General features: G+C 37.3%; 2 protein-coding genes across 4 annotated transcripts in view; one reads left to right on the top strand and one right to left on the bottom strand.

The window, feature by feature from the left end:
* The window catches only part of EXOG (exo/endonuclease G), a 46,190-nt gene that overhangs the window by 3,894 nt on the left and 22,091 nt on the right, over positions 1–20,205 (top strand). For all 3 annotated transcript variants that reach the window (XM_055282670.2, XM_055282696.2, XM_055282681.2), the window contains 3 exons: positions 1,204–1,343; positions 3,464–3,540; positions 6,642–6,756. In XM_055282670.2, the coding sequence (XP_055138645.1) occupies positions 1,204–1,343; positions 3,464–3,540; positions 6,642–6,756 (332 nt within the window). The remainder of the gene's footprint in view (positions 1–1,203; positions 1,344–3,463; positions 3,541–6,641; positions 6,757–20,205) is intronic.
* On the bottom strand, positions 15,529–15,914 carry LOC129484526 (D-dopachrome decarboxylase-like). The gene is made up of 2 exons (XM_055282706.2): positions 15,810–15,914; positions 15,529–15,774 (listed from the first exon to the last, which is right to left on the bottom strand). Exons 1-2 carry the CDS (start codon positions 15,912–15,914, stop codon positions 15,529–15,531), a joined length of 351 nt encoding a protein of 116 aa, XP_055138681.2.

The raw sequence follows: 20,205 nt of genomic DNA, 5'->3' as shown, positions 1-20,205 counted from the left end.
TGTTCCAGGGAAGGTAAAGTCAAAAACTGGCTATCATGCAGACTTACAGCCCAAATCTGTGCATCGAGAGGAGGTCAGGGAACCTTAATCCCTGAGCATGGTATAATATGGTTCTCCACTGGAAATACTGCTAGACACCTTACAGCAGTAAATTTACATCTTTTCTCAAGGAAGGTATCTTTTTAGGTCTTTGGAAATTCCTACAAATTGCTTTTCCAGGGCAGTAAGCACCAGCCAAAGATAACTAGGTGTAGAAGGAAGTGATTCCAATGGTAATGACACTTAGAAATTTACTAATGATAATTTTTCTGTATTATTCTTTATAAAGTGATTCTAAAAAGCTACATATATGATACTTTACTGTAAACTTTGGGATCTGATACTAAATTTTTCTTGGCTGAATGAAATCACCTTGGAATCAGTGACTTCATTGTTCTCCATTTTACACTTCTTTGAATAACAGTCTGAATATGTTTCATTTGTTGTCATAACTTTTGTAGTTTAAGAAAGTCTCACCTCACAATAGTGCAATAGATAGTGTTAGGGTTTGCTAATATTCTCTGTGACAAACCATTCTGGAGGTGTCAGAAAATAAATAAAATCTGAGATTTCTTCTCTCCTATGTGGTACCCAGATATTCTGTTTTAGAAATTTCTGGGTGGAGCTCATAACTTAAATGTTTATTTTTGTCATGGTTCAAGAGTCAGTAAGCAAGATATCAGAGACACTCCTCTCCCCAAGGCTGTGCCTGCCTAGAACGAATTGTTTTGTGTCTACATATATCCATTATTTCAGTACACATAAACTTGTCAAATACAACCGTACAAAATATAATACATGGGTGTCTTTTTTAAAAAACAAGAGTTTATTTAGTAGCCAAGCTTTTTATATAGTTTAGTGTTTTGATTGGTGATTGTTTTTACTTAAATACTATTCAGAGGAGTTTTTCTTTAACTGGAAAGGCCAGAGTCAAAATTATAAGAGATAGCTACACTGTATGAAAAGCATTCTTTTCTAGACTAGTACTTTCTAAATTCAGATGAAGTATCTGAACTATCCCAGGAACTTGAGACATGCATGCAGTCCCTAATACTAGCTGCTTGGAGAGACACCAGCCAGTAGCAACCAGCTTGCCTTGCTTAGAGAATCTTGAGGGACATTTGTCTACTGATAAGCGTAACCATTTTGTGTGTTTTTCTTCAGGTGATGCAGACAGAAAGCATTGTAAATTTAAGCCTGATCCCAATATCCCTCCAACCTTCAGTGCCTTCAATGAAGATTATGTTGGAAGTGGGTGGTCACGAGGACACATGGCTCCAGCAGGAAATAACAAATTTTCAAGTGTAGGCATACTTTGGGGGAGAGATGGGAATATGGGGCTGATGTTATGCAAACAACAGGAATTAGAGATTTAAAAACCAGGAGCCAAACCTTAAAACTTGAGAATTTCCATACTCTTATTTTTCTTCCCGACTTTCTCTTCTTTCAATCACATACCGAGACATTTTTAAACAGGTCGAATGAGGAAAACTAAGTGCTATATGAAGGGAACTGGAAAGCCACTGAGAGCTGAAGCTACTCACTTTTATTTATTTATTTTTTTGAGATGGAGTCTCACTCACTCTGTTCCCCAGGTCGGAACACAGTGGCTTGATCTCGGCGCACTGCAACCTCTGCCTCCCAGGTTCAAGCAATTCTTGTGCCTCAGCCTCCTGAGTAGCTGGGATTACAGGGGTGCGTCACCATGCTCAGCTAATTTTTGTTTGTTTGTTTGTTTATTTTTTGAGATGGAGTCTCTCTCTGTCGCCTAGGCTGGAGTACAATGGCATGATCTCGGCTCACTGTAACCTGCGCCTCCCAGGTTCAAGTGATTCTCCTGCCTCAGCCTCCCAAGTAGCTGGGATTACAGGTGCCCGCCACCACACCCAGCTGTTTTGTATTTTTAGTAGAGACGGGGTTTCACCACGTTGGCCAGGCTGGTCTCAAACTCCTGACCTCAGGTGATCCACCTGCCTCGGCCTCCCAAAGTGCTGGGATTACAGGCGTGAGCCACTGTGCTCAGCCACTCACTTGTTTTTAATTAGTTAATTAGAGACAGAGTCTCGCTTTGATGCCCAGGCTGGAGTACAGTGGTGGAATCACAGCTTACTGTAGTCTTGAACTCTTAGGGCTTATACGGTCCTCTTTCCTCAGCTTCCCGAGTAACTAGGACTACGGTCATGTTCCATCATGCCTGGCTAATTTATTTTTTAAAAATTTTTTAATTTGTAGAAATTTATAGAAAAGATGAAAAAATAGTACAACAAACATTGATACATTTACTTTACATATACGTATGTAAATTCTGCAACCATTGACAAAGTTGTAGACATGTTTTATTTCTAAATAGATTGCTCAGGAGTATGCATCATCTAAGAATGCGGATGTTTATATATATGAATATAATATATATAAATACAAGTATCATACCAAGAAGTGTATACTAATACATTTTTATATGTTTGTGCAGTAATACTATCTAAAATACAATGTATAGTCAGCTTTCCCACATGGTCCTAATTATGACCTTTATTGCTTTTTTGATTCAGTATTCAATCATGAATGACACATTACATTTAGTTATCATATTTCTTTAGTCTTCTTTAATCTAGAATGATTTCCCTGCCAAAAAGTGGGAGGAATGTCTTTCATGATACTGACATTTGTTACGTGAACTATTGGTGATTATGTCATTAAGATAGTAATTCTTAACCTTGGGCACTCATTATAATCACTTGGAGAAGTTCTCACAATCCTGATGCCCAGACCTGAAGCTCATACTTATAAAATTGGAAACTCTCAGGGATGAGACCCAGGCATCAATATCAATATTTTTAAAGCTCCCTAGATTATTCCAGTGTGCACTCAAGATTGAGAGCGACTGCTTGAAGAGAAGGTACTTGTAGCATTGGCAGTTAGTATAGATCAGTGAGGAAATTACAGTGAGGTGTAGAGCTTTGTATATTTGGGTCAGAAATGTGAAGTGAATGAACACATAGTGGCCAGATATTCAGAAGAACAAGGACGTTTTCTCTGCCACTTTTGAACTAGTATGTTTGTACTGTACTAAAATAACTTTTGTGAAAATTGATCTCTATTGAGAAACTCTTTGCCAGAGGCTTAAAACCAGAATTTTCCCTTAAGCTTTGTGTTGGAAATACTTAGTTCTTAGAATTCACGTTATAGATTTGGATTTTATAATTGATAAGCCTACCCGACTACTTACTTTATAGTCCTCATTTTGAATAATTATTATAAGAGCTTTCTGTCCTGGAATAATTATGGCTTTCATTTATTGAAACAAGTAGTCAATAATTGCCTGGCACTAATGTATAAATAAAATGTTTTTCTGTGTCTTTTTAATAAAATATCTTTTAAAGGGGAAAGCATTTCAGTGCAAGTTACTATGTTTCTTTCTTTACAGAAAGCCATGGCTGAAACCTTTTACCTTTCTAACATTGTGCCTCAGGATTTTGATAATAATTCTGGATATTGGAACAGGTGAGGGATGAGTTTTAAAAACATGACTCTATGGAAGATAAATGAAGTGACAGGAGAATGTACTGATGTGCCTATTAACTGTTTCTGTCTTTGTTTTTCAAAAGCTAAGCCTCTGAAGGTAAGTACTTTGGGCCAGTTTTCTTTGCTGTGTTTTGGGGGTACAGTCTTCTACAGAAGATCAGACTTCAAAACATAGCCTGCCTTTTTGAACATGCTTGCCACTGTTCAAAAGTCAAGTTTTCAAAGAAATGACTCAAAATAATAATCTTAATAATTGAGGCAGCATCTTGAGTGTGTTCAGTGAACACTATTATTTTCTCTTGTATTCCAATATTTCTTAGCTTTTTTAAAAAAACAGTTTTGTATTTCAAGAGCTCCTGAGCTTTAGGCCAGGGTCAGTGGTTCATGTCTATAGTCTCAGCACTTTGAGAGAGGCTGAGGCAGGAGAATTGCTTGAAGCCAGGAGTTTGAGACTGGCCTGGGACATAGTGAAGCCTTGTCTCTACTAAGAATTTTAAAAATTAACCAAGTGTGGTGGTCCATGCCTGTAATCCCAGCTACTCAGGAGGCTGAGGTGGGAGAATCACTTGAGCCCAGGAGTCTGAGGCTATAGTGAGTGTGATTGTGCCATTGCACCCCAGTCTAGACAACAGAGCAAGACCCTGTCTCAAAAAAAAAAAAAAAAAGTTCCTGAACTTAAAAAAAGTTGGGGTATAGTTTAATGTAACTATTAACCAGTTTTTTTGTTTGTTTTTTGTTTTTTTGAGAGAAAGTCTCACATTGTCGCCCGGGCTGGTGTGCAGTGGCATGATCTCGGCTCACTACACCCTCCGCCTCCCGGGTTCAAGCGATTCTCCTGCCTCAGCCTCCTGAGTAGCTGGGATTATAGGCACACACCACCACACCCAGCTAATTTTTGTATTTTTAGTAGACATGGGGTTTCACTATGTTGGCCAGGCTAGTCTTGAACTCCTGACCTCGTGATTTGCCCACCTTGGCCTCCCAAAGTGCTGGGATTACAGGCATGAGCCACCACGCACAGCCACTATAAACCAGTTTTTGATAGAACCTAACTATAAAATAATCTGGGCCTTCTACATTTTTCTGATACTGTCAGGTGGTTTCTTTATGCATCTAAAACTAACAGTTTGAGGTTCTTTCAGGCTATTGTGTTTTTCCCCATATAGTAGTTTGTGGTTTAAAATAATGAAGAGAGCACCCTGTACCAACGAGAGACTTCAGCAGTTATCAGTCATGGTGACATTTGTTTCATCTACATACCCTCACTTTGCCCCACTCAGGTTATTTTTAGCAGATTGCAGATATTTCATTTATAAATGTTTCGTTATATATATTTAGAAGATAAGGATTCTTTTAAAATATAACCACAGTATTATTAATGCCCTTAAAGAATTTAACAATAATTCTTTATTACCAATTTTATAGTCAGTGTTCAAATTTTCCTGGTTGTCTTTAATTTTTTGTTGTTGTTGGTTGGTTTGAACCAGGATTCAAACAAGATAGACACAAAAATTTGGTTGATATATCTCTTTAGTTCATATTAATCTGTAGGTTTTCCTTTCTTCTTTTTTCCTCCATTCAAATTATCTGTTGAAGATCTAGGATGTTTGTCCTAGAGTTTCCTTTCCATATTCTGGATTTGCTGATCGCATATCTGTGGAAGCATTTAACATTTTCTTTTCCCAAGAGATAAATTTCTGGGAGGAAAACTTTACCTTGTAATTAGACATATATATATACATGCTATTAAAAATAATTAAAAAAAATTTTTAAGGCCAGTCAAGTGAAGCAGTGGGAGTAGAGAAGGAACAAAAAAGTTATGTAACTGGTTATGAACAATTAGTTGTAAACACCACTACACTTATACCAGCCTATAAAAATAATTGGATTTTACTTTTTAGTTAAGAAACTGAGGAATGAGGACATGCATTGTTATCGCTCATTTAGAAATCTCTTCCAACTGGGCTGGGCGCAGTGGCTCATGCCTGTAATGCCAGCACTTTGGGAAGCCGAGGTGGGCAGATTGCTTGAGGTCAGGAGTTGGAGACCAGTCTGGGCAACGTGGCGAAACCGTGTGTCTACTAAAAATAAAAAAAAATTAGCTGGGTATGGTGGCACACACCTAAAATCCCAGCCACTCGGGAGGCTGAGGCAGGAGAATTGCTTAAACCGAGGAGACGGAGGTTGCAGTGAGCTGAGCCTGAGTGACAGAGTGAGACTCTGTCTCAAAAAAAAAAAAAAAAAAAAAAATCTTCCAACTGCAGTGTAAGAAAGTACATATTACAACTACTTGCCATTTGGGCACCTGTAATCCCAGCTACTCGGGAGGTTGAGGCAGGAGAATCACTTGAACCCGGGAGGCGGAGGTTGCAGTGAGCTGAGACTGCACCATTGCACTCCAGCCTGGGTGATGGAGTGAGACTCTGTCTAGAAAAAAGAAAAAAAAAAACTTGCCATTTTTATCTGGTAGATTGACAAAAACAGATTTTAAATGATAAATCCCAGCATTATAAAGATTGTTGTGAAACTGCTGTGTTGTATTTTGGAGCTTATAGAGTAAATTGATATAACCCTATTAAAAATGTTAGTTTTACATATGATGTCTTTAAAAGAAATTCATTCAATAATTCTGGTCCTTGAAATTTATCCTAAGGAATTGATACAATGTTGCATTATATAAGAAATGTTAACATAAGCCCAATTGTCCTGCAAGAGGAATCGTTAAATAAAGTATATCATCTTGTTGGAATGATATATAATTCTTGAAAGCTGGTTGGGAACTATGACATAAAAAAAGTTTTAAGTTCATGAAATTTGAATTCCAGAATGTACTCTGAGTGCACATAAAGAAAAATGTAGATAGTTTTGTTAGTGTATGTGATTTTTAAGTTTTTTCTGTGCAGTAAGCAAACTGGGAAAATAATTGTTTGTATGCTTATAATCTTTTGGCCATGTTCTTGTTTAAGTTAATTTCTCAAATGCAGTTTTTCTTGGTATCTTTCATAGGGATTGATATGATTTGCTGCTATCTTACATGTATATATGTGAGAATATCATACATTTTTTGATTTGTTTTTCAGAATAGAAATGTACTGTCGAGAGCTGACAGAAAGGTTTGAAGATGTTTGGGTGGTATCTGGGCCTTTGACCTTACCTCAGACTAGAAGCGATGGAAAGAAAATAGTTAGTTACCAGGTAAGGATGTTTAATAGTCAGGTTTATGTTATCTGTATGAGATTATAATCTCACTTTGCATTCTGCTTTTTATTTTTATTTTTATCATTTTAAAATAATTTTGCATTCTACTTTTTAATTTCACTTATTCAACAATATTTATTGAACACCTATTAGGAATGATAGGCATAGAGAATATAGTGATGGATAAAAGCAACTATTGACTTCAAGGAACTCACAGTTTAGAGTGGAAAACAGTTGTTAACAATTAATTACATTAAAGTGTGACATGCTGTAATAGAGGTAAACACACACACTGTGATCTTGTGAAAGGACTGATGGGCTCTACTCATATGGGTCAGGAACGCTTAAAAGAGGAAGTGATATTGAGCTATACCTTGACAGATAAGAGTCAGGAGTGGACCCTGAGGATTCCAGAGGTTGGAGTAAGATGAGCACAGGCCATTTGTGGTCAACATCAGGGTTTTGGGATTTATATATCATTCGTAAAAATTGGAGCTTGTGGTACAAAACAGTGTGGGTGGCTCAAGGGGGATGAAGAGTTCCATAACAGCAGGTGGACGGGTGAGATGATATGCGACTTTCTATTCTATGATGAAAACTTGGGTTTTAATTTTTAGGCACTAAGAAGTCATAGATTTGTTTTAAGCATGGGAGAAATGTGATATTTGGGTTTTATAAAGAGTATTTTGGCAGCAGCGTGTAAAGAGATAGGTGGGAAAAGGGAGCATTTGAAGGAGAGATTAGAGGCAAGGAGATGAGTTAGGACATACAAGCAGTTGGAGTGAGGAATAATAGAGGAACACAGAAAAGAGTAACCATGAATAAATAACTTGTTTGAGTGAGGAAGAGGGAGAAGTTCCAGGATAACAACTAGATTGCAGACCAGGCACAGTGGCTCACGCCTGTAATCCCAGCACTTTGGGAGGCTGAGGTGGGTGATCACGAGGTCAGGAGTTTGAGACCAGCCTGGCCAATATGGTGAAACCCCGTCTCTACTAAAAATACAAAAATTATCTAGGTGTGGTGGTGTGTGCCTGTAGTCCCAGCTACTTGGGAGTCTGAGGCAGAATTGCTTGAACCTAGGAGGCGGAGGTTGCGTTGAGCCGAGATCGCACCACTGCACTCCAGCCTGGGCAACAGAGCAAGACTCCGTCTCAAAAAAAATAAAAATAAAATAAAAACAACCAGATTACAGTGTTATAGTGAGTTGAATAAATGGGAAGAAAAGCTTTTCTTCTAGAAGCTTCTTTTTTTTAATATGCAAGATATGTGAGCACTTTTATAAACTGAAAGAAAGAGAGATTAAAGATAGGAGAGTGTAATTAGTGGTGTGAGAGCTTCAGACATCTAATGTTGCTGGGAAATTCTTAGCTAGCCTTCCATATTGGCAGTTTACAAAGTGGTATACCTGAAGAGCAGGTGTTCTTAGAAAAAGCGTAACATTTAATCTTATCATGCAGAAATATCCTGAGGATTCTGCCAAGAGGGTGGCTGAAGTGTTATACTGTGAGGCCTACAGAGGGTAGGGAACAGGTGGAGTGAAGCAGAAGAGGTGGTAGAGTGAGTAAAAAGAAGCACTGAAGGACTTGCTAGTGAGGCCAAAGAGGAGGGGAGGGAACACCTAGCTCAGCTCTGGAAATAAAGTAGATATTTAATAAATGCTAGTTAGGTAAATGATTACTTAAGTCTGTGATAAAATTTAATAACCTGAGGAACAGATTGAGGAACCACCGCCCCTCCAAAAAAAAACAAAACTTTTAGAGTATATTCTGTCCATTTGACTTGCTTATTATCAGCCTATCTAGATCAGATGTGCAGTAATGTCCAAGCATCCAAGGATTTGTATAGGTCCATATGAATAGCCCACTTTCTCTTTTTCCACACAAAATTATGACCCAGCTACTTCTGTTTGTTAAGTGGAAATGATAGAGTAGTTGTTTTCAAGGATTTGTACACCCTTGGAAAATTCCAGTAGATATGGGAGTGAAGGAAGTCAAAGGAATTAGTATTTTAAAATTAATTCATTTAATTTCTCTCCTCTCAGATTAATTTCTCTCCTCTGATTAACTTGCTAATTTAATTTTAGTATATTTTATAGTCTTAGGAGAAAAAAAGGCTTAAAGCCCTCTGTATTGTTTTTCAAATATTAATTATTCTTGGTCTTTGTTAAATCCCGTTTATTTTATATCAGAAAAGAGGCTTTTCTAGCTTTGACTTGTATATCTTAAGTGGTTAAATTACAGTTTAATTTGTGCTTTGTTTTTATAAAATTGAAAAATTTATATCACTAGCCTACTGTGTAGTAGAACAAAAATTTGTACAATGTTTAAAAGGAAAAATTAACCAATAATTACAAGCATTTCACTATATAGATTTTTGTGTGGCTATTTCTGTAAAGTATGTGTTGCCCAAATGCTGTAGTGGAAAATGTATTGTTTTTCTTAAGTTGGATATAATTTTTAAAAATAGAACTGATAAAAATATATCTTCTAGTTCTTTCTGCTGAAAAGGCCCAGAAGAATTGGTATGTCATTAGCAATGAGCATATCTTGAGACCCAGATGCTGGTTTCTAAAAAGCATCTCCTTCTGAAAAGACTCAGCACTTAGAGAAATGACTGATTTAAGGGGTGGTACAGAGAGAGTACAAAATGGAACATCATATGCCAGAAAGCCAAGGAAGTGCTCAGACAAATGGTGGGGATATGTCAGAAGGACATGTGAATCAGCTTGAAGGAGCTCCCAGTTACTGTATCTGGTGCTATTGAATATCAAAATAAAATGGATTATAAACCTATTGAATTAAATAAGAATCCATACTCAATAAATATGTAAATACATAGGGTGTAAAGAACAGCTTCTGCATACCATAGAATGTCAGTTAATAAATTTGCAAGAATGAAAGAGTTATACAAATCATTTTGCACACATCACCATAATTGATTCAGGCAAGAATCATCACTAGCTAAAACTAGTGAGTGAATGTTTTATGAGGAATAGGGTATTTACATAGTCTAAAAGTATCTCATACGTTATTTATTAATCACAAAGTAAGAAATAACTTTACAGTGAAGAAACATCCCCTTACCCAAGTGATCAAACTTAGTATTGCTAGTAATGGGACTTAGTGATATGTCATACTTCCTGATGTGATGCGCTGAGCAGGATAAAATATCAGGCATACCCCAATTGAGGGACATTGTGTGAAACAGCTGACTTCTACTTTACAAAAGTGTTAGTGTCATAAAAGACAAAGGCTGAGAAACTATCTGTTCTAGATTAATGGATTAAAGAGTCATGCAAACAAAATGTGTAATATGATCTTAGATTAGATCCTAGACTAGAAGAAAGTTGCTAAAAAGGATGTTATTGGGAGAATTGGCAACATTCGAGGTCTGTAAATTAGATAATTGTATATTTTCAGTATTACATTTCATGACTTTAAAATTGTTCTGTGATTATGTAAGTACATATCTTTGCTCTTAGGAAGTTATATCCTGAAGTGTTTAGGAGTAAAAGGGTGCGTCTGTGACTTTTAAAAAGTTTAGGGAAAATGGAAGAGAGTGATAAAGCAAATAGAACAAAATGTTAACAATTGGTAAATCTGAGTGAAGGATATAAAGGAAGGAGTTCTTTGTGCTGTTCTTACAAATCCTAAGCTTAGAAATTTTTAAATTATATATTAAATATTGTAGATATTTAAATAAAATATTAAAAGATATATTAAAATAGTTTATCAGTGAAATGATACTCAAGCATGTTCAAGCTAGCCTTGAAGAGTTTCAAAAGAGACCTATCAGCTCTCCTCACCTTATTTAGTGTCGTAATGATCAGTCGTGTGAGGTCAGTCAAGATCAGCTTCCTGAAGAGTATACTTTGAGTAATAGTCTTGTTTCTTGTTTTTATTTTAAAGACTTGCTGGTCTTAGGTATTCTCTTTCAGATTCTGGGCTTCTAAGCTCATATCATTAGTTTTCCATGTCTCTATTAATTTATAGGACCTATCCATGCTCACACAGGCAAATCTTTCAGTAAATATCCGTTCAGCAAATTTTCAAGTACCTGTCATGTGGGAGGAAGGTATACAGAATTGTAAATGGCATGCCCCAAACTTATATTCTTGATTACTTTCTTCCTCTCCTGTATTTCACATTCTGGCAGTCATCTCTTACTCTTAATTACTTTGAACCAACAACTTCTATTAATTCTCTTTTTTTAAAATAACTTTTACTTAGACATACCAAAGCTCTGAACACCTACAGTATTGTAGAGGTTTCTAATGAGTTTCTCTGCCTCCAATTGCGTTGGCTACCAGTCTATCTGGAGTACAGAAACCATGACAGAGAAAGTATACGTTGTTACTTTCCTAAGCCTCGGAACCATAAAAAAAGGAGTGACATTAAAAGAACAGAAAAGGAAACTTCATTTATACTGAAATTAGGGAATGTTCACAGTCCTGTATCAAGGAATTTTTCAAATAATATCTGCAAGATAAAGTGAAATTTGGACCAAATTATAAAGGATGTTAATTTGACATGTCTCCTCTTATCAAAGCATAGGACGGGGTACTAGAATTAGTAAGGAAGTTCAGACCTACCGGTAGTAGACCACAGGAGAAATTTCTGGTGTTTAACTTGGAGCTTATCCCTTTACCTTGCAATAGCAGGAAAGGCAGGGTGGTTATAGTTGTTAAAAGCACATATTTCATGTCAGATCTGGCCTTATATCTTTGCTTTGATACTTGCTTGCATGTGGTCCTGGGAAAATGACCTAACTTCTTTAAAGTTCAATTTTATCTGTGATATTTGGATAGTAGTAGTGTTTACCTCACCGAGTTGCTAGTATCATTGTTAGCTTGGTAGTTAGCACACAGGAAATGTTCAGTAAATGTTAGCTACTATTACTCCTTTGGAGGCTAACGTAAGAATGAAGACTGGTGTTTTTTGTATTCTTTGGTGCATGTACTCATAAACCTATGATTTCTAAGATTCTTTTTTATTTCTCCTTTCTTATCTACAGAAGCCCAAAAGTCAGGTGCCTCTTTATTAATTTTAAAGCACAATTTTTGTAGTCTTCTAAGTCGATGCTTTTGAGTTCATGAGTTCATGTTATGAGTTGTGAAATTAGATACTTATATTAAACACGGTTTAGTCTTGATGCTTTTTTTTCGCTCATGGCATTAAAGTCACAATTGGCACACTATCTTTCCTTGAATTTAAACTTAAAAAATTTTTAAATTATGCAGTTATATGTGCATAATGATAAAAATGCTAAATCTTAAAACATGATTGTGGAAGTATATGACATTGTAATGAAATTCAAACAGTACAAAGCAGGATAAAAAGGTAAAGTCTCACTTATACTCCTTATCCCACTGTCCAGTTTTTATTTGTTCTGGCGCTTATTTCTTTATCTCAGAATAATGAGCACTAAAATATATTTTTAACTTGTGACCTGTCACTTATTAACAGTTAATTTATCTCTCTAAAATTAGGAAATTTATTGTGTACTTCTTGCACTGCACCATACTCTGCTAGTCATATATACTTAATTTTAGTTCTTCTGTTGGTAAAATTTGCATCATATACTTTACATAATATACTTGAACCTTTAATCTTGATCTATCATTTATACTTGTCAAGGTTTGTAGCATTTACATTTATGTTTGCTAACGATAATGTAGTCTGAGTTTTGCCTGTAGCAGAGTTTGTAAACTGAGGCCTCTTATGGCAAGTCCAGCCTATAGAGGTATTTTATTTGGCTCACATGGTATATATATATATATATATATATATTTTAAAGTTTTTCATAGAGATAGGGTCTTGCTCTGTCTGCTAGGCTGGAGTGCAGTGACAAGATCATAGCTCACTGTAACCTTTATCTTCTGGGCTTAAGAGATCTTCCCACTTCAGCCTACCAAGTAGCTACGACTACAGGCATGCACCACCACGCCCAGCTAATTTTTAAGTTTCTTTTTTGTAGAGGTGGAGGTCTCACTATGTTGCCCTGGCTGGCCTTAAATTCCTGGCCTCAAGTAATCCTCCCACCTGCACCCCTCAAAGGGCTGGAATTAAAGGCTTGAGCCACCACACCTGACTGTATGTTATTTTTTAATTAGTTGATAATATTTAATAATTGGGAGATTTCACATAAATCCAGATTTTAGCTTCTCTTAAATCAGATGACTCCATAACAATTGGCATATACTCCCATAGGCAGCCAGTTTACTAGATAAGAGTATCAACCTTCTCCTTAGATTGAACACACATCTTCAATTCACAGTAGCCTTTACCTGCCCCATTTTACTCATTTACATTTCCTGTCTAGCCCTTGTTGGTCTTTGAGTTTGTAATCCAAGATCTATTGGAAAATATTTAACCAGCATTTATATTATTATAAGTGTGTATGTAGTATGTTTGGACCTATAAGGAAGTAGATATAATTCTATATCATTAAATCTGTGCCACTTGAAAGAGAAGTATTACCACAAAAACTGAGAAGTGGAAGGTAAGGGTGGCGGTGTATTATAATTGCTCTTTTTAAAAATGGAATATGTTTTTACTTTCTAATTCAGATAATTTAGGTCATTTAAGCATATCATCATATGATTTTTTAAAAAGGTAAATTAGTTTTTTCGTGAAAATATATTCTAGAGCCCTCTGACTTTCTGTTTTAATTTGGATTACTTGTTTCCTCCCTCCTTCCCTTTCTCCTTCATTCCCTTTCTTCTTTCCTTCCTTTTATTCAACAGAGACTTAACTAAGCTTTTACTAGGTACCTGGTGCTGTTCTGGGTGCTTCTGATACAGCAGTAAACAAGGCAGAAAAGAGTACCCTCATGGAGCATGCATTATAGTGGAGGAGATACATAGTAAGTAAAATGCCTTGTAGAAATATAAAGCACGGTAAAGGATTGTATTAGGGTGGGAAAGAGAGACAAGGGGAAGTGAAGATAGGGCAGAAGCCTAAGTGAAGTGAGGGAGCAAGCCATATGAAGAGTTTTTCAGCTAGAGTGAGTGCAGAGACACGGGTGAAACTGAGGTTGGCCTATTCAAGGAGCAGTGCTCTGCTCAGTGTGACTAGAGCAGCGTAAGCATGAGGAAGAGAAGAAGGTAAATTATAGAGGGAGGCAATGGCAGGAAATGTGGATTGTATTAAGTGAGATGGGACACTTACAGTGTTTTGATCAGGTTAGTAGCATAATCTGGTTTACATTTTTAAAGCACACACTGGCTTCTTGTGAAGCACAGAAAAAAGTGTGAAACCTGGAAGGCCAGTTAAGAGACTAATGGAATTGTCTACATGAGAAATAATAACTAGAATAGGATGGTGGTGTTAGAAATGGTGAGAAGTGGTCTGATTTAGGATGTGCTTGGAAGTGGTCAGCACACCGATGATGTTGAAAGCTATGATGAGATTATATAAGTGAATATAGACAGGAGAGAACAATCAATTGACTTCTGAACCCTGGAGCACTCAGACATTTAGAGGTCAAGAAGAGGAAGATCCAGCGAAAGAGTCAGAGGAGCAGCCTTTAAGGTAGGAGAAATCTAGGGGAGAGTGATGTTCCAGAAGCTAAGTGAAGAAAGCATTTCAAGGAGGGAATGATGAGTTGAGAACTGACCGTTTGCAATCCCAGTAAGCTTTTTTAGTTTTTCTCTTATATTTTTTTTTTGTTGTTGTTTGGTTTTAATTTTTATTTTTTATTATACTTTAGGGTTTTAGGGTACATGTGCACAATGTGCAGGTTTGTTACATATGTATCCATGTGCCATGTTGATTTCCTGTACCCATTAACTCATCATTTAGCATTAGGTGTATCTCCTAATGCTGTCCCTCCCCCCTCCCCCCACCCCACAACAGTCCCCGGAGTGTGATGTTCCCCTTCCTGTGTCCATGAGTTCTCATTGTTCAATTCCCACCTATGAGTGAGAACATGCGGTGTTTGGTTTTTTGTCCTTGCGATAGTTTTAAGTCATCTGTATATCTGTCCTTCTGTTTCTTCTTATTATACTCCTAGCTTGGGTCCTTAAATTCCTCTTTCCCCTTAAATATTATCTTAAATCCCTCTTTTCCACCCTCCCCACCTGCCCCCGCTTTTCTTTTCTTTTTTGAGACGGAGTTTTACTCTGTCCCCCAGGCTGGAGTGCAGTGGTTCGATCTTGGCTCACTGCAGCCTCCACCTCCCAGGTTCAAGCAATTCTTCTGCCTCAGCCTCCTGAATAGCTGGGACTACAGGCACCTGCCACCACATTTGGCTAATTTTTTATATTTTTAGTAGAGATGGGGTTTCACCATGTTGGCCAGGCTGGTCTTGAACTCCTGACTGCAAGTGATCCGTCCGCCTTAGCCTCCCAAAGTGGTGGGATTACAGGCATGAGTCACTGCACCTGGCTACCCTTTTTTATAGATAACTTTTTTTTGCTTTGGTAGAGTATATCCTCAATTTTTTTCTGGAAGAGTCAACGGATGATAACCTTTCCGAGTCCTTGCATGTCTGAAAATGTCCTAAAACTCTGAAGATGGGCTCAGGAATCTTTATGTATGACAAGTTCTCTAGGGTAGTTTTATGTATACCACCATTCTTTTATTTTTATTTTAATGAGGATGATCCCTTTATTTGACTTGAGGATGGAGAAGAAGAGGATTATGAGGTCACAGGAATGTCTCATGAGGAATTACCCAAAGCTGGTAACACCAGGTGCTCTGCCAGGAAGACTCGCTGGAAGGGGCAGCCAGCTCACAGATGCCCTGGATCCCTCAAGGCCAGTCATTAAAAAGTTATGACCATCCCTTTCTTGCCAGTCTGCCAGGGCTCCAGGGGGTAAAAGTGGAAAATTATCTGGTCCTGGCCCAGGGCCAGCTCCTTGGTGAGGAACTCGAAGAAGTGGGTGCTGCGGCTGCGGTTCTCCTCAGTAGTGTCCATCATGCTGGTGGAGGAGATGAACAGCTGCGCCCAGGGCTCAGTGGACCTACTCAGCACCATGGTCAGGCCTGCCACACCCATCATGTTCACATGCTGCCCTTGTCCTGTGCTCCCTGGCCCATGCTCCCATCCTTGGGTTTGCCCAGGATGGAGGCCGTGGCGCAGAGCCATTTCTCCGGCCCTGCAGGCACTTGGTTGGCAGGCAAGTTCGTGTCTAGCTCTAGGAAGGGCATGGGCTGCAGAAAAAGAGACCCATTCTTTTAGAGAATATTTTTCTAGCCTCATATGAAGGCAAAACAAAGGCCTGCTATTTTTGTGAATTTTTTATATTTTTAGTAGAGAATAATTCTGCAGATGAATTTTTTTCAGTCACACACTTTGATTTTGGTACCCTTTATTTGCTGGAGTACCGCTTAAGGGGTGGTAAAAATATTAATATCAACTTTTGGCTTTTTCCTGTTTATTTTATCTTAACAATGTCATCACATCCATCTTTCATCTTCCAGAAGTTCATGGTACTTCTTAGTCCACTAATGCACTACTGTGTCATTTTTCAGCACTTTTGTACCTTTTTACTGCCATTCCATATATTTATGTGGAATATATATATATGGATATCCATATGTGTGTGTGTGTGTGTGTGTGTGTGTGTGTGTGTATTTTCCTTTTAATTTGCAGAAGAGAGGACCAAAAACCCGTGTTCAGTTTGCCTTTTTTTAACTGGAAACTCTACTTTAATCTATATTTATTAGTTTCTTGCAAAGCAGGTTAATTTTTTTGTCTTTGCTTTTAGCAGGTTAATATTTCTTAATGTTTTATTTGGAAATAATTTCAAATTTATAGAAAGGTTATAAGAACAATAAAAAGAACTCCCCTGTATCTTTCACCTAGATGTACCAGTAGTTAACATTTTGCCACATTTGTGCTCCCCCATATAGATAGGCATAAACCTGTTTTTATTTTCTGAACCATTTGAGTTAGTTGCAGATATCTTGTTCCTTTCCTCCTAAGCATTCTGTCATGTAACCACAGAATAATTATCAAATTCTTGAAACAACATATAGAAATATTACCTAATATTTAGTCCATATTCAAATTTTACAAATTACCCAGTAATATCCTTTATACTGTGTTTTTTTTTTTTTTTCTGATTCAGTATCCAACCAGGATTGAGCATTGCATTTAGTTGTCATGTCTCTGTAGTCTCCTTTAATCTGAACTAGCTTCTGACTCAGCCTTTTGTCTTGAATGATTTTGATGTTTTTGAAGAGTATGGGCCAGTTGTTTTACAGTGTGTCCCTCCTTTGGGTTTGTTTGTTGTGTGCTCATGATTCATTATGTTTTTGGCAGAATGTAGGAGCAGTGATCTTGTGTCCTTCTCAGTGCATTGCAGCAGGAGGTGCATAATACTAGTTTGTCTGATTATTGATGATTTTAACTTTACTTGGTTTAGGTGGTGTCTACCAGGTTTTTTCACCATTTCCCCCTTTGGAATTTATAGGTAATCTGAGGAAATACTTTGAGGCGTTGTAAGCATCTTTTTCCTCTTCAAACTTTCACTCAATAGTTTTAGCATCCATTGATATTTCTTGCCTGAATTAGTTATTACTGTGATAGTTGCTAAATGATGACTTTCTAATTCTTACTCCTTCATTTATTAGTTGACATTGCACTGTTAGAGCTTTTCCTTGTTATCAATGTAGACTCACAGATTTATTTTTATTCAAAGAGTTTTAATGTTTACTGTGATTGTTCATTTTGATGCTCAAATTGCCCCAGATTTAGCCAGTGGAAGCTCCTTCAAGTGTCTTCTGTGTCCTTTTGATGCATCATCATTTTTTAGCATTTCCTACTTTCTGGCATAAGGCTATGTTCCATGTTCATCTTGGCCATCAGCCATTTCTCCAAGGAGCACTGGATCCTTTTAGTGGGGATTGATGTTTAGAAACCAAGATCTGGACAGCAATTCAGATTGATTCTTGAGTGCTTGCTCTGCTGTTTGGTTTGTCAGGTATGTTCACCACATTTATTTTTAGCCTTTTGTAGTGGATGGAGAGAGCCCCAAAGCTCATAGTACATGGATTCCATTGCCTTTAGTGGCTCACTGTTGAAAAGGCCTTTCTCGTCTGCTTTCTGTGTTCTTGTATTTCAAAACAGGGATTGACAGACACTGGTCATTAGGAAAGCAGTTCACTGTGTTTGTATGTTGTGTATGTGTATGTAAAGTTGAATATTGACTCCAGGAATCCATATTTCTGGAGAAGCGTATGGTTTTTCAGTTTTCTCAGAAGCATATCAAACTATGTTTTTCACTAACAAATATCTCCATAATAATACTGCTTTTATTAGATTTGGCATTATATTTCAAATCAAACTTTATTTCAGGTAGAATTTTAAACCTGAAAATCTTTAGTGTATCTATTAGATGAAAGCAAAATATAGTTTGTTAGTAAAATAAATTGGAAAAATTATCTTGAAATTCTTGCCAAGAATTTAGTTGGGTCCAAATTTTTATATATATGCACACACACATGTATCTATGAACTTGGGAGAATTTGGTTAAGAAATACAGATGTGTGAGGTCTACCTAGTCAAGGTGAAGAGATGAGAAGAGATAGGATATATGCTGAGAAAACAGTTAAGTTAGAGCGTTCATGTAGGGAAGGAGACAAAAATAAAAGGAAAGTTTGGGGCCTGGTGGCAGAAACTTCAAATGACCAGCCAAAAAGTTCAGGCAAGAATTTCAAGATACTTTTGTAGCAAGCAGGGCCTTTGAAAAGTAGGCAATTAATTATAAAACAAATATGGATAAAATGATGTCCTTTAATTATTCTGGGAAAGGGGACACAGCATTGCCCAGTGCTGGAGACTGGTCTGTTTCTCTCAAGCAACGAATAATTTGAATCATGAATTCCCGCTTTCAAGGCAATGTTTTGCAATTACCTACTGCAATTCAGAGTGCTTGGAAAGTGTTTTGTTTTCTCAGATCTAGCCATTTAATATTTACTGCTTGCTTACAACTATACTCTGAACCTTATTTTAGGAAGTTGTACCCAGTAAAATGGTTTATTTAGTTTTCTATGCAGGCAATGAAGCATATATGTGTTTTTACTTTGGGGGAAGTAAAGCAAATGAACTGGCATTTCTTGAGGGCCAGGTATACCAGGCAGTATATAAGTAGCTTTATATATGCATCTCATTCAATCTTCACTACACTCTTACAAAAAAAGTAGTGACCATTTTCTTTTATAGACAGAGAAATCAAGGCTTTAAGGATCGAGTCTCAGGCATATAGCTTATAATTGTCAAAGAGGGTATCCAAACATGGGTCTGTCTGACAATTGCCAGTCATTCACAGTGTTACTCTTTGAAGCGCTCAAGTTTATGGTAAATGAATTGCTGTGCTGTTCATATACAAAAGCTTAAGGTTAGCAGATAATAAAAGATGGTGTGGATGGAGAGAGGAGTTACAAGTGATACTTGCTGGCATGCAAAAATAACAGAAAATGGGCCAAGGGGAGGATTCCTTATAGCCAGGCAGAAATGTCTGTTAGAATATGTAGGAAAGGATCACATCATCACAGAACTTGAGTGAATATGAGCCTAAGGGAAGATTTGTAGCAGTGATTTTATCAGAAGTGAGTCATCTGACAGTTCTAATCAGAATCACCCCCTTTATTATATAGCTGAGGTCATCCCTGTGCTTTCTCTGATGTTCCTGTTTCAAGAAGAGGTTGATTCCAGACAAGTGAAACATACCTGAAGATTCTGGTTTGGACATTATAAATGGTCTGACAAGAAAGTGAGCTTCAGATTTTAGAACTCAGTGATGGTGGTAATGTTAGAAATATTTAACGATCTGTGTTCTTTTATAACAGCACTTTGTAAACTTCCATTATACTAACCCTAAAGGGGAGGAAATTGAAAATGCCCTCAGGAGTCTTGAGACATCACTTGAAGTGTTATGGGAGTAATATTTTTTTTTAAGTCTCTTGCTTTATATTTAGGGAAAGCTTTTGCTCATTTCCATATCTATTTTAAAACAAATGAAAGTTAAATTATTTTACTGGTTGTCTCCCTACCCTCACCCTAAATTTTCAAGTACCATTGACAGCCTAGAAAGAGGGTGCTTGTTTTACTGTGACTTAGTAGGCTCCTACCCTTTGGCCTGGAACAGATACCCCAGTGTGAGAAGTACCGTCTTCCAGGGTTTGTGCTGCCACACAGGCATCTGCTGAGGCTTTATAGATAACACAGGGGGCGACCGCATTCTTGTTGACTTTACCACACTTTGTGACTCCCTCACTTTTCATGTTCCTTCTCCCCCTCAGGTTCGGATTTGCTGTTTATCAAACTCCCATGGTTTCTTTCTTTCACTTGATCGGCATGACTTTTTAAGGGCTTGGTCTCTTGATCTGTCCCTCTAGTTTTATTTTTGGAGTTTCTTTTTTTGTCTTACCAGGGGAATGTAACCAAATATATCTATCTAATTCTAGCAGGTACATATTTTTTCCTCTTGATGCT

This window comes from Symphalangus syndactylus, chromosome 1 (genome assembly GCF_028878055.3).
Source record: "Symphalangus syndactylus isolate Jambi chromosome 1, NHGRI_mSymSyn1-v2.1_pri, whole genome shotgun sequence".
In the NCBI taxonomy this organism is placed as follows: Eukaryota; Metazoa; Chordata; class Mammalia; order Primates; family Hylobatidae; genus Symphalangus; species Symphalangus syndactylus.
This window is presented reverse-complemented; position numbering and strand designations above follow the sequence as displayed.